This window comes from Anolis carolinensis, chromosome 2, assembly GCF_035594765.1.
Source record: "Anolis carolinensis isolate JA03-04 chromosome 2, rAnoCar3.1.pri, whole genome shotgun sequence".
NCBI lineage: Eukaryota > Metazoa > Chordata > Lepidosauria > Squamata > Dactyloidae > Anolis > Anolis carolinensis.
In genome coordinates, this window is record NC_085842.1 from 320,542,976 (window position 1) to 320,557,047 (window position 14,072).

A 14,072-nucleotide genomic window follows, 5' to 3' on the forward strand; every position below is an offset into this window, starting at 1 on the left:
GGGAGTTTAGTAGAAAGACATACAAAGAAAGGCAACAGCTAGTTCAAAAGCAGGGAATCTGCTTTAGATGCTGTGGAGCAACTCCACACTTTGCATCCAACTGCAAAGAAAACATCAAGTGTGAGAAATGCAACAGCCTCAAGCATTGCACCGCAATGCACAACTCCAATATCATCTCCCACCCCAAAGAGAACGCTTCACCAAAAGAAAAGTCAGCAGTCGAAGACACCGACAAGCCAGCCGCACCAGAGATGCAGGTGGAAGTTTCAGCAGTCGCCTGTACAGAGCTGTGTTCTGACTCGCACCAGTACAGAGTTTGTCATCCTATCTGCCTAGCGGATGTATATCCAGCCAAGAGCCCTTGGCTTAGAAAGAGACTCTATGTGGCCCTGGATTCACAGAGCGACGCCTCCCTGGCTACTCCAGAGTTCTTCCGCATGTTTGACCTTAAAACCAAGATGGTCGACTACACTATGACTACGTGTGCAGGAAAAAAGAAGTTGCAGGGTCGCATAGCATCTGGCTTCGTTGTCTCCTCTTGCGACCAGAAGAGACAGTTCAAGTTGCCAGACCTGATTGAGTGTTCCTCTATTCCCCGGAACAAAAGGCAGATTGTCACCAGAGAAGTTGTGGAGGCTCATCCACACTTGCGAAGGCTAAAGAATGCTATACCAGCCTTTCGGCCAGATGTGGACATTGCCCTTTTGCTTGGCTCGGACTGCCCGAGCTTGTTCTGTGTGAACGACCAAGTTAAAGGACCTCCAGGTGCACCTATCGCACAACAATTGCCATTAGGCTGGACAGTCATAGGCCCAGTGTGCATAAACAAGATGCACCCACCATCGTCGTTGGACTCCAATCAAGCACAGGTGCTTAAAGGTGGACGTCCTACACTTGTGCGCAGTTGCCTAAGTCATATCTCGGTCTACTGCCAAGCAATAACTCCAGAGTATTCCTCCATCTTCAAAGTCTCTGAGAGAGACGAAGCCACAGCGCTCTCGAAAGATAAGCAAAGGTTTTCGGACATTATGAATGCTCAAGTCTCACGAAGTGCAGAGGTGAAAGCCTGCAAATCAACCACAGAAATCAAGATGGGCCAAAGATCTTGCCTGGAACCACACCGTTTTGAACGTTTTTCGGAGTGGCACAGTCTTCTTAGAGCAGTTGCTAGGCTTATACATCGCTTAGTCTGCAAAGATAGTCAGCCTTTGCAAGTTCAGGACATGTTGAAGGCTAAGGGAGTAATATTCAGGTCAGTTCAGAGGCATGAGTTTAGTCTAGAAATAGCCAGGTTAGAACAAGGGCTTGACACCCCCAGTCGGAGTTTCTTGCGTGAGTTAAACCCATTTCTAGGCAAGGAGGGTATTTTGAGAGTTGGAGGAAGGTTAGCCAAAGCTAAACTCAAGGCGTGCATAAAAAACCCCATCATCATACCCCCTAATAGTCACACTGCATTGCTGCTCGTTCGGCATCACCATGAAAGGATCCATCATCAGGGTAGAACTCTGACTGAGGCGACCCTTAGAAATGAAGGCCTGTGGGTGGTAAATGCTAAAAGTTTGGTCAGCAGTGTTATTTTTAAGTGTGTCAAATGTCGGCGACTCAGACGTAACTGTCAAAGTCAGTTAATGGCAGAACTACCTCAGGATAGGACTTTGACAGACCCACCCCTTTCCCATGTGGGAATCGATGTGTTTGGTCCTTGGGAGGTTGTCACTAGGAAAACCAGGGGTGGTGTTGTAAATAACAAAAGATGTGCGGTTTTGTTTACTTGTTTGTCAGTACGAGCTGTCCATATAGAGGTTGCAGAGGGAATGGACACTTCATCATTCATAAACGCATTGAAAAGGTTCATAGCCCTCAGTGGGCCAATTAAGTCAATTCGATCGGACTGTGGCACCAATTTTGCATGTGCAGACCTTAGCCAACCACTTCTGGAAGAGGTGGAAGGCCGAATACTTAAGCCAGCTTCCAACCAGAAGACTCTGGCAAACCCCAGAGGACAATTTCAAGGTGGGAAACCTTGTGTTGCTAAAGGACAAAGACTTGCCCCGCTATGCCTGGCCTATGGGCATTATACTAAAGACCTTTCCTTGCCCTGACGGTAAGGTTAGAAAAGTTCAGGTAAAGACTCATAGTAAGGACAAAATGTCTGTCCTGGACAGACCAACCAGCAATTTCGTGTTGCCTGTCCAAAGTGTGTAAGTTTTATACTGTTTTATTGTTGTGTATACAAAGGTGTTTGTATGTTTTTGATTGGTAAATTCCCACATCCTGGGAATTTAGCGGGGAGTGTTCCGTCCCCCAGGACGATGGTTTGCCTTACCTATTGGTCGTTTGTTTGTTTTCCCTCCTTTGCATCTTGTTTCAGCCTCTGGCTGCAAAGCCCAGGAAAAGTGGCTTGGAATCTGCAAAAGCTGGCTGCAGTTTTCTTTGCAGTGATTGGTCAAAGAGTGCAACATCTTAGGACCGCCCTTTTTACCAGGGTCTAGTCTCCATTTTGGAGCTTCATTCTGGCTATAGTTTTCCAACGTGCTGGAGCTGTGCAAGGCTAACTGGGACAAATCATCCTCAAAACCAGGCCAATCTAAGCCTATCCAAATTAGATAAGTATTGAATTATATTGATCTGGAATAGGAAATCTAGTTAGAGGAGCAGAGTTATTCCATCGCTTCTAGAACTAATCTTTGCTGTAAAGATAGGGAAGGAAAGAGTTTCTCCTTCTAATATAGGCAGCGTGATTAGGGTATAGTGGTTTTATAATCACTTTTGCCTTCTGGAACCAGGGATAATTCTGTGACTAAAACCTATAGAAATTTGTTTCATTTTCTGCAACTTTAAGATCTGTGCCAGGTTTACAACCTTGTATGAATAAACATCCTTTTTTGAAGTTATCCAGACTCAGTCGTTCAATATCTATAGGACAGCTTATAGGGATTTGCAGTTCGCCCGGATTCGCACGTTTCAGTTTTATAGTTTTTTATTGTCCGGCGGACGGCACAATTATTATTATTATTATTATTATTATTATTATTATTATTAAGGGATATAATCATCATTATAAGACAAGGACAAATTCATCCTTCCCTGACATTCCTCCTTTCCCTCACAAAGCCATTTAACATCGGCGAAGCTTCTCCTTTCCTCAATTATTATTATTAAGACAAATGATATCATGATTATTATAAGAACAAGGGCAATTTTGCTGACCTTTCTCCTTCCCCTCAGGAAACCATTTAGCCCCATCTTTTTCTTCAAAAAAACAGAAAGTGAGGTGTTTTTCCTGTGCAGGATTTCTTTCTTTCCTCTATTATTACTATTAAGACCAGGGTCATTATTATGAACAAGGCAAGGGCCATTATTGTTGTTAAAGATAAAAGGCATTTTTCCTATTACTATTATAAGACAAGAGCTGCTTAGCTCCCCTTTTTCCTCAAAAGACAAAAAGTGTGGTGCTTTTCAGACAGAGGAGCTCTTTCTTTTCTCTATTATTAATAAAACAAGTATCATTCTTATTAATAAGACAAGGGCAATTATTGGTATAATTATTATGACAAGACAAAAGCCATTGCCCCCCTTCACTGACTCTTCTACTTTCCCTCAGAAGGCTAATCAGCTTCCCATTTTCCTATAAATTCCACTGATCTCAGAAAGTTAATTATTGTTATATTATTATAGTATATATTATATTATTATTAAGATAAGGGATATTATTATTATTACTATTATGATAAGACAAGTGCCATCTCACCCTTTTACTTTCCCCTCTATTATTACTATTAAGGCATGGGTCATTCTGATGAATTAGGCAAGACCAATTATTATTATTATGGGCCATTGGTATTATTAAGCATGGGCTATTATTAACAAGACAAGAGCCATCCCCCCCCTTTGCTGACTCTTCTCCTTCCTCTCAGCCTCCGATTTCCCTATAAATCCCGCTTCTCTCAGAAAATGAATAACAGATTTAATTATATTCTTTTGTTATTATAATATTATTATTAAGACAAGGGATATTGTTGTTGTTGTTCTTGTTATTATGATAAGGGCCATTTCCTTTCAGAAGGCCATTCAGCCTCCCATTTCCCTATAAATCCCACTTCCCTCCTTCAAAAGACACATAATGCGGTTTCAGAGAAGCTCCTTCTCTCCCCTATCATTATAACAAGACATATTAGTATTATTAGACAAGAGCCATCTCCCCCTTTCGCCAGCCCTTCTCCTTCCCCTCATACAAGTCATACAGTCTCCTGCTTCCCTATAAATTCTACTTCTCTCAGAAAAAGAATTATTATTATTATATTATTATTAAGACAAGGGATATTACTACTATTATTATTAGACAAGGGCCATTTCCCATTTCCCTATAAATCCCACTTCTCTTCTTCAAAAGAAACACAATTCGGTGCTTTTCCTTTGGAGGAGCTCCTCTTCTCCATTATTGTTATTATTAAGACAAGGGCTATTACTATTATTACGCCGATGATAAGGCAAGGCCCATTTCCCCTTAGCACATTTTCCCTCAGACACTTTTGTCTCTCAAAAAACAAACATTGCAGTGCTTTTCCTATGGAGGAGCTCCTTCTCTTCATTAATATTATTATGACCACATTATGACCCACTTCCCCTCAGGAGACACAGCATGGCCTACCTGCTCCCCTCCTATATATACTATTTTATTTATTTTGTATCAAAAGCATTGCACAAATTAGTATAAAACTGATAAAAATAGAAGTAGCACAAGTGGCTGAATATTTTTTGACCCAAAACGGGCAACAGCTAATTGCACTGTCTGTAGCCTCAAACAATTCCTCCTCTGTGCATGAGGTAGGACACTACGGACAAGTATACAGATGCAGAGCTCTCCAGTAACACAAGGTGGAGGATTCTTTTAGGTAGTGCCAATTTGCCAGGTTGTCTTTTGATCTGCCCACTCCACTTCTGAGTCTGCTCAGGAACTTCCAAGTTGCCCTTTCTTGGTTTGCCGCTGGAAGCAGACCATCATGGGGGCCATCCAACTGGGATTTCCTAGTTTAGCTGCCCAGAGGGACGCCCTCGCTGTTGCTGAAGAAACATCAAGAGGAATGGTGATCCTCATGAAGCTTTCCCTTCATTTTTAGTCTACTGGAAGGAGGCTGATATCTATGCAGTGGATGGCTTTCACAGTGTTCGACCTTATTTTTATCACAGTTAGCAGCAACTTCCCATCGCACATGGGAGGGGGGGGGGGGAGAGGAATGCCAGCTAGTTTGCAGAGTTTATCAACAGGTGATTATTCTGCATGTTTCGTCCAATGCTATGTTCACCTGCTTCGCATGGGCAGACTTGGCATACTCAGCAGTTGAGTAAGACAAGGCCAGGGCTCAAGTTCTTATTTATTTTGGGTCTGCACCCCATGTGCTGCCAGTAAGTTTCTGCAGGATGTTGTTGCGTGCAGCTACTTTGTGCTTGGTGTTCATACAGTGTTTCCTATATGTTAGTGTTCAATCTAAAGTGACACCAAGATATTTAGGATGGAAACACTGTTCAAACTCTTGGTCTTCCCAGGTAACTTTCAATTTTCTATTGGGTTCACGGTTCCATAGGTGAAAAGCACATACTTGTGTCTTGGTAGGGTTAGGCTTCAGGTGATAGCTGGAAAGATTTTTCAAGGCATTTCATATATTATTAAGACAAATGATGCTGTTTTTTATTTGTTCAGTCACTTCTGACTCTTCGTAAAAAGATATATATATATATACTAGCTGTGCCCGGCCACGCGTTGCTGTGGCGAAGTCTGGTGGTATGGGAAATAAAGTATTGAGGAATTGGTGGTAGTTAAGGTAAAGAGTAAACGTTTTCCCCTGACATTAAGTCCAGTCGTGTCCGGCTTTGGGGGTTAGTGGTTATCTCTATTTGTAAGCTTGAAGAGCTGGCGTTGTCCGTAGACTCCTCCAAGGTCATGTGGTATGACTGCATGGAGTACCGTAACCTTTCCGCTGGAGTGGTACCTATTCATCTACTCTCATTTGAATGTTTTTGAACTTTAGGGTTGGGAGAAGTTGGGGCTAACAGTGGGGGCTCTGTCTGTTCCTCGAATTCAAACCTGCAACCTTTCGGTCCAGAAGTTTAGCAGCTCAGCGCTTTAACACGCTGCACCATCAGGGGTATTATTTTCGAAAGGTTGTGAATATACAATATTTTTGATTGTTTTTGTCTGTTGGAGGGAAGTATGAATGCTGCAATTAGGAAAAATGATTAGCATGTAATGACCTTGTAGCTTTAAAGCCTGGCTGTTTCCTCCCTGAGTGAATTTTTTGTTGGGAGGTGTTAGCTGGCCGTGATTGTTTCCTCTCTGGAATTTCCTTGTTTTCAGAGTGGTGTTGTGTGTGATATTTTATGTGCTTCTACTGTCTGTGACCCTCAGAAAACAGAGGATTTGCCAGACTTTGGCGATGGGAATACTTTGTTGGGAGGTGTTAGCTGGCCCTGATTGTTTCCTGTCTGGAATTCCCGTTTTCAGAGTGGTGTTGTTTATTTAGTGTTGTGATTGTAGAGATTATATTGTTGTGTATTACTGCACCACAGTAATTATTTCATCTTACAGTAGAATCTCAGTTATCCAACATTTGGTAATGCAATGTTCTGGATTATCCAATGTAGTCTGCGTTTTAGTAGTCAATTTTTGTGTATTCAGTGTTTTAAATTGTGATACTTTTTCTGTCAAATTTGTTGTATAACATGATGTTTTGGTGGTTAATTTGTATAATGATTCCCTAATTTGATGTTTAATTGGGATTTCCTGAATCCGTTCTTATTATCCAACATATTCAGTTATGCAATGTTGTGCTGGGATGTTTATGTTGGATAAGTGAGATTCTACTGTATATTTATAATTTTGCAAGGAAGGCGTTTGCGCCATCCCCCGGGCCCTGGAAAAGGGTAAATAAGAGAAGAGGAGAAGGCGCTCTGTACGTGCTCAGGGGCCAGGCGGGAGGCGTGGCGGGGTGAGGTCTGCCCTTCCCCTTTGCCCCTCAATCCCGGCCCTTCCCCTCCTACCGGAGGTGGCGCCGGTGTGGTGGTGGGTTGTAGGCCAGGCAAGAGCGGGCTCCAGTGGAGGCGCAGGCCTGGGGCGTCGCGGCTTCCTCCCCGCCTCCGCGCTTCCCGATGCCGGCCTCCATGTTCTTCCCGCGGAGGACAGGAGGAGGCCTGAGCAGCGGCGAGGAGGAGGAGGGGAACCGGGCCAGGAAGGCGGGCAACGTGGTGCTCGTCCGCCGCTGCAGGCCCGAGAGGAAGAGAAAGGGGTGGGAAAGGCTGCCCCTCCACACAGAGGGAGAGAGGCAGGACTCCCTTTCCCAGAAGTGCCTGGCGCGGCAATGACAGTGTTGGCGCCAAAAACCAGGAAGGTCCCGAGGGAGGGACCTTTTTGTTTTCCAGGCGAGAGGTGAGGGCAGGGAAGGGTCGGCTTAGGCCCTCCGGGTGTTTTGGAGTAGAACTCCCGATTCGAGGATGGGGAGCTCAGCCTCGTGAGGCGGAGATGTGCCTTCTCCTGCAGAGTCCCTGGCTTCGGCGGTGGAGGAGGTGCAAGAGAGGGAGGGAGGGGAACGGTTCTGTGTGTGTGCGCGCGCGCGGAAAGAGTTGGGAGGACTGTGTTTCTGAGCGTGCGCAGATTGCCTGTTGTGTTTTTTTGGTGTTGTGATTGTGTTTTTTGTTTGATTATGTTGTATCTTACTGGAGGCGGGGATGATGGATTGCGTTGCCAATTTTAGAGTTTGGGGGAGCTGTAGATTTGTTGTTTTGTCCATCGCCGTGATGCCATCACTCTTTTTTATATATATATATATATATATATATATATATATATATATATATAGTGTATGTGTGTATATATATTGTATTATTGTATTGTATATTATATTATAATTAAGACAAGGGATACTATAATTATTCTATTATATGTTATTATTGTATTATATATTATGTACTTGTATTATTATTAAATCAAGTGATATTATTATATATTCATAGAATCATAGAATAGTAGAGTTGGAAGAGACCACATGGGCCATCCAGTCCAACCCCCTGCTAAGAAGCAGGAAATCGCATTCAAAGCACCCCCGACAGATGGCCATCCAGCCTCTGCTTGAAAGCCTCCAAAGAAGGAGCCTCCACCACAGCCCCGGGGAGAGAGTTCCACTGTCGAACAGCCCTCACAGTGAGGAAGTTCTTCCTGATGTTCAGGTGGAATCTCCATTCCTGCAGTTTGAAGCCCTTGTTCCATTGCGTCCTAGTATGCAGGGTAGAAGAAAACAAGCTTGCTCCCTCCTCCCTATGACTTCCCTTCACGTATTTGTACATGGCAATCATGTCTCCTCTCAGCCTTCTCTTCTGCAGGCTAAACATGCCCAGCTCTTTAAGCCGCTCCTCATAGGGCTTGTTCTCCAGACCCTTAATCATTTTAGTCGCCCTCCTCTGGACGCTTTCCAGCTTGTCAACATCTCCCTTCAACTGTGGTGCCCAAAATTGGACACAGTATTCCAGGTGTGGTCTGACCAAGGCAGAATTGTATTATTACTGTATTACTTTATATTATATGATCATTAAGAAATATTATTCTATTATTATATATTATACTATATTGTATATTATTATTAAGTCAAGGGATTGAAATGTTTAAAAGCAATGCTTTTGGGTTACAATTGCTTGACTTAATAATAATATATAGTATAGTGTAATAATATAATGGGGGCCTCCAGTGGCACAGTGTGTTAAAGCGCTGAGCTGCTGAACTTGTGGACCAAAAGGTCGCAGGTTCGAATCCGGGGAGCGGAATGAGCGCCCGCTGTTAGCCCCAACGTCTGCCAACCTAGCAGTTCGAAAACATGCAAAATGTGAGTAGATCAATAGGTACTGCTCCGGCGGGAAGGTAATGGCACTCCAGGCAGTCATGCTGGCCACATGACCTTGGAGGTGTCTATGGAAAATGCCGGCTCTTCGGCTTAGAAATAGAGATGAGTACCAACCCCCAGAGTCAGACATGACTGGACTTAACGTAAGGGGAAACCTTTACCCTTAAGTAATAATATAATATCTATATATATAAAAGAGTGATGGCATCAGGGCAGTGGACAAAACAACAAAACTACAGGCCCCCCAACCTCGAAATTTGACAACACAACCCATCATCCACGCCTCTAGGTTGATACAACAAAAAGAAAAGAAAAATAAAGTCCTAATTAGAGGGAGAGCAATAATTGTTTTTATCCAATTGCTGCCAGTTTAGAGGGCTAATCTCTGCCCACTTCGTTGCCTAGCAACCAAGGGACAGCCAGGTTTCAGTTAGGGGACAGGCAGATTTAGGCCTCACTGAGTCTTCTTCCACAGATTATCTAATTTGCACTGGATTATATGGCAGTGTCGACTCAAGGCCCTTCCACACAGCTATAGAACCCATTTATAATCTTATATTATCTGCTTTGAACTGGATTATCTTGACTCCACACTGCCATATAATCCACTTCAGTGTGCATTTTATACAACTGTGAAGAAGGGGCCTCATATAATCCAGTTCTAAGCAGATAATATAAGATGATCAATATACAGTAGACTCTCACTTATCCAACATAAACAGGCCGGCAGGATAAGTAAATATATTGGATAATAAGAAGGGAATCAGGAAAAGCTGATTAAACATCAAATTAGGTAATCGTTATACAAATTAAGCATCAAAACATCATGTTATACAACAAATTTGACAGAAAAGGTAGTTCCATGCGCAGTAATGCTATGTAGTAATTACAGTAGAGTCTCACTTATCCAACGTTCTGGATTATCCAACGCATTTTTGTAGTCAATGTTTTCAATATATCATGATATATTGCTAAATTCATAAATACAGTAATTACTACATAGCATTACTGCGTATTGAACTACTTTTTCTGCCAAATTTGTTGTCTAACATGATGTTTTGGTGTTTCATTTGTAAAATCATAACCTAATTTGATATTTAATAGGCTTTTCCTTAATGCCTCCTTATTATCCAACATATTCGGTTATCCAACATTTTGCCAGCCCACTTATGTTGGATAAGTGAGACTCTACTGTACTGTATTTACAAATTTACCAGTAAAATATCACAATGAATTTGAAACACTGACTACAAAAACGTTGATTATGAAAAGGCAGACTGTGTTGGATAATCCAGAACATTGTATAATCAAATGTTGGATAAGTGAGATTCTACTTTGATATGAAATAATTTCTAGGATAGAATAATGCAGAACAATATAATCTCTAAAACCAGGATAGTAATAAAGAAATAAAGAAAGTAAATAAAGCAAGGAAATTGGAAATTCCACAAAGGAAACAATCAGGGCCAGCTAACACCTCCCAAGAAAGGATTCTTCCAAAAAGGAAGCTGAGAAGGCAGTGAAGCACTATGTATTACCAAAGTCATTATTATTACTATCATTACTATCCTTACTATTATTATTATTATTATTATTATTATTATTATTATTGTGTTGCGGTCAACCGTGAAAATGAATACAATCTGGCTCCAAGTATTCAAAAACACTAAAATCAGAATATATAAAAATTAATGTGGTATAATAAAACAGAACAATACAATCTCTAAAATCAGAACACTAAATAAAGAACAACAAATAGGGGAATTCCACACAGAAAACAATCAGGGCCAGCTAACACCTCCCAACAAAGGATTCCCATCATCAAAGTCTGGCCAATCCTCTGTTTTCTCAGGGCCACAGACAGTAGAAGCATATAAAATATCGCAAACAACACCACTCTGAAAACAAGGTAATTCCACACAGAAAACAATCAGGGCCAGCTAACACCTCCCAACAAAGGATTCCCATCATCAAAGTCTGGCCAATCCTCTGTTTTCTCAGGGCCACAGACAGTAGAAGCATATAAAATATCGCAAACAACACCACTCTGAAAACAAGGTAATTCCAGACAGGAAACAATCAGGGCCAGCTAACACCTCCCAACAAAAAAATCACTCAGGGAGGAAACAGCTAGGCTTTAAATCTGCAAGGCCATTACATCCTAATCATTTTTCCTAATTGCAGCATTCATACTTGCCTCCAACAGACAAAAAAAAAACAATCAGAAATATTGTATATTCACAACCTTTAGGAAATAATATCCCCTGATGGCGCAGCGTGTTAAAGCGCTGAGCTGCTGAACTTCTGGACCGAAAGGCCGCAGGTTTGAATTGGGGGAACTGACAGAGCCCCCACTGTTAGCCCCAGCTTCTGCCAACCCAGAAGTTCAAAAACATGTAAATGTGAGTGCATCAATAGGTACTGCTCCGGTGGGAAGGTAACGCTGCTCCATGCAGTCATCCCACATGACCTTGGAGGAGTCTACAGACAACGACGGCTCTTCGGCTTAGAAATGGAGATGAGCACCAACCCCCAGAATCAGACATGACTGGACTTAACGTCAGGGGAAAACGTTTACCCTTTACCTTAACTACCACCAATTCCTCAATACTTTATTTCCCATACCACCATTCTTCGCCACAGCAACGCGTGGCCGGGCACAGCTAGTATAATAATATAACGAAACATGCAGAATAATCACAGGACGCCTTAAACCTACACCTATTGATAAACTACACGTCAGCTGGCATTGCCTCCCCCCTCCCCCCCATGTGTGACAGGAAGTTGCTGCTAACTGCAAGAGAAATAAGATTGAACACTGTGAAAGCCACCCACTGCATGACTATCAGCCTCCTCCCAGTAGACTCAAATCAAGGGAAAGCTTTGTGAGAACCACCACTCCTCTTGCTGTCCCCCCAGCAATAGCAAGAGTGTTCCTCTGGGCAGCTAAACCAAACATATTGTATACATACTCGGGCTGTGACGCAGGCTGGTGAGCAGCCAGCTGCAACAAATCACTCTGACCAAGAGGTCATGAGTTCGAGGCCAGCTCGGAGCCTGCGTTTGTCTTTGTCTTTATTCTATGAATGAATGTTTGCCTTATATGTGTAATGTGATCCGCCCTGAGTCCCCTTCGGAGTGAGAAGGGCGGAATATAAATACTGTAAATAAATACATATAATATTGATAATATTATAATGTATTACAATATAATACTGATAATAATACAATTTAATAATACAGTAGAGTCTCGCTTATCCAACAATCGCTTATCCAACGTTCTGGATTATCCAACGCATTTTTGTAGTCAATGTTTTCAATACATCGTGATATTTTGGTGCTAGATTCATAAATACATTAATTACAACATAACATTACTGCGTATTGAACTACCCTTTCTGTCAAATTTGTTGTATAACATGATGTTTTGGTGCTTAATTTATAAAATCATAACCTAATTTGATGTTTAATAGGCTTTTCCTTAATCTCTCCTTATTATTCAACATATTCGCTTATCCAATGTTCTGCCGGCCCATTTACGTTGGATAAGTGAGACTCTACTGTATTACTAATAATATTACAATGTAATGATATAGTACAATATAGTAATTTAATGCTAGTATTGTACTATGCTAATAATATAATGTATTGTATGTGAATGGAATTTGTAAGCCGCTCTGAATCCCCTTTGGGGTGAGAAGGGCGGCATATAAATGTAGTAAATAAATAAATAAATAGTAAATAAACCAGGCAATCCCAGTTGGATGGTCCCCTATGATGGTCTTCCTCCGGGACAAACCAAGAATGGGCAACTTGGAAGTCCCTGAACAGACTCTAAAGTGGCGTAGGCAGATTAAAAGACATAACCTTTCCAATGCTAATTAGGGTGATTAACTGAAACATTAACGCTGGCTTCCAACTGACAAAGGACTCTTGTCACACCCTGGACTCTCCACAGATATATATTTTTCCTTCCTTGCCTCACAGCCTCTGAGGATGCCTGCCACAGATGTGGGAGAAACGTCAGGAGAGAATACTTCTGGAACATGGCCACACAGCCCGAAAGACATACAACAACCCTCAGATCAAAAGACAACCTGGCAGGAATCTTCCACCTTGTGTGACTGTGAAGCAGAACAAACAACTCCTCATCTGTATGCTTGCCCACAATGCCCTGCCTTAGTTACAGAGTAGGAATTGTTTGAGGCGAAGGACGATGCGGTTGCTGTTGCCTGCTTTTGGCCTAAAACTATTTAGCTGCTTGTGATTCGTTTATTTTATCACTTTTAACCTTATTTATTATGCAGTGCTTTTGGCACGAAATAAATAAAGTCAAGGGATATTATTATTGTTATTTTTATGAGTATATATTATGACACCAGGGGATAATATTACTGTGAGGCCTTTCTTTCCCCTCAGGAGGCGGCCTTTCCCTCAGCTCCTCGGCCGCGGCCTACCTGCTCGTCCTGCTCGTCCTGGTCCTCGGGTCGGGCGGCCCTCCCGGCCTGGGCCCGGCGCTTCCTGCTAGCTGTCTTGCGGGCCATGGCGGCGGAGGGGGCGCCGCATGGGGGGCCGGCAGCGGGGAAGGGCCCTCGCCGCCCGGCGCCTCCCTCCGAGCATCGGCCTGCTCCCTTCCTCCCTCCCGCTCTCCTTGCCCGCCTTCCTGCCTTCTTTCCTGCCTTCCTTCCTTCCTTCTTCTCCTCGCCGACCGCCTTCCTCACAACAGGCCCCGCTCACGACATTTTGCCACCGTCGGGCCGCTTCTACGGCGACCGCGCTTGACGGCCGCCCTCGCGCACGCCGCGCTCCTCCCTCTATCCCCGCAAGGCGTTGCTAGGCGACAACTCGGAAGGCGCCCTTGCAGCCGCCTCCTTGGCCGAAGCGCGTCCTCAGCGCCCCCTTCAGGACCTGTGCGGAACTGCAGCCTCCAGTCTTTTCAGGAAACAAATCCTATGTTGGGTTGTTGTGCATTTCCCGGGCTGTCAGGCCATGTTCCAGAAGCATTCTCTCCTGACGTTTCGCCCACATCTATGGCAGACATCCTCAGAGGTTGGGAGGTATATTGCAAAACTAAGCAAGGGAGGTTTATATATCTGTGATGGTCCAGGGTGGGAGAAAGAACTCCTGTCTGCTTGAGGCAAGTGTAAATGTTGCAAGCTGGCCAGTTGCAATATTCGCACTTGC

General features: G+C 43.2%; 1 protein-coding gene across 1 annotated transcript in view; it reads right to left on the reverse strand.

Annotated features, from left to right (window-relative positions):
• dcaf12 (DDB1 and CUL4 associated factor 12) overlaps positions 1–13,688 on the reverse strand; it is a 42,033-nt gene extending 28,345 nt beyond the window's left edge. Inside the window, exon 1 of the mRNA XM_062972622.1 lies at positions 13,346–13,688. Within this exon, the coding sequence (XP_062828692.1) occupies positions 13,346–13,432 (87 nt within the window). The 5' untranslated portion in view covers positions 13,433–13,688. The remainder of the gene's footprint in view (positions 1–13,345) is intronic.
• Positions 13,689–14,072: the final 384 nt, after the last annotated feature.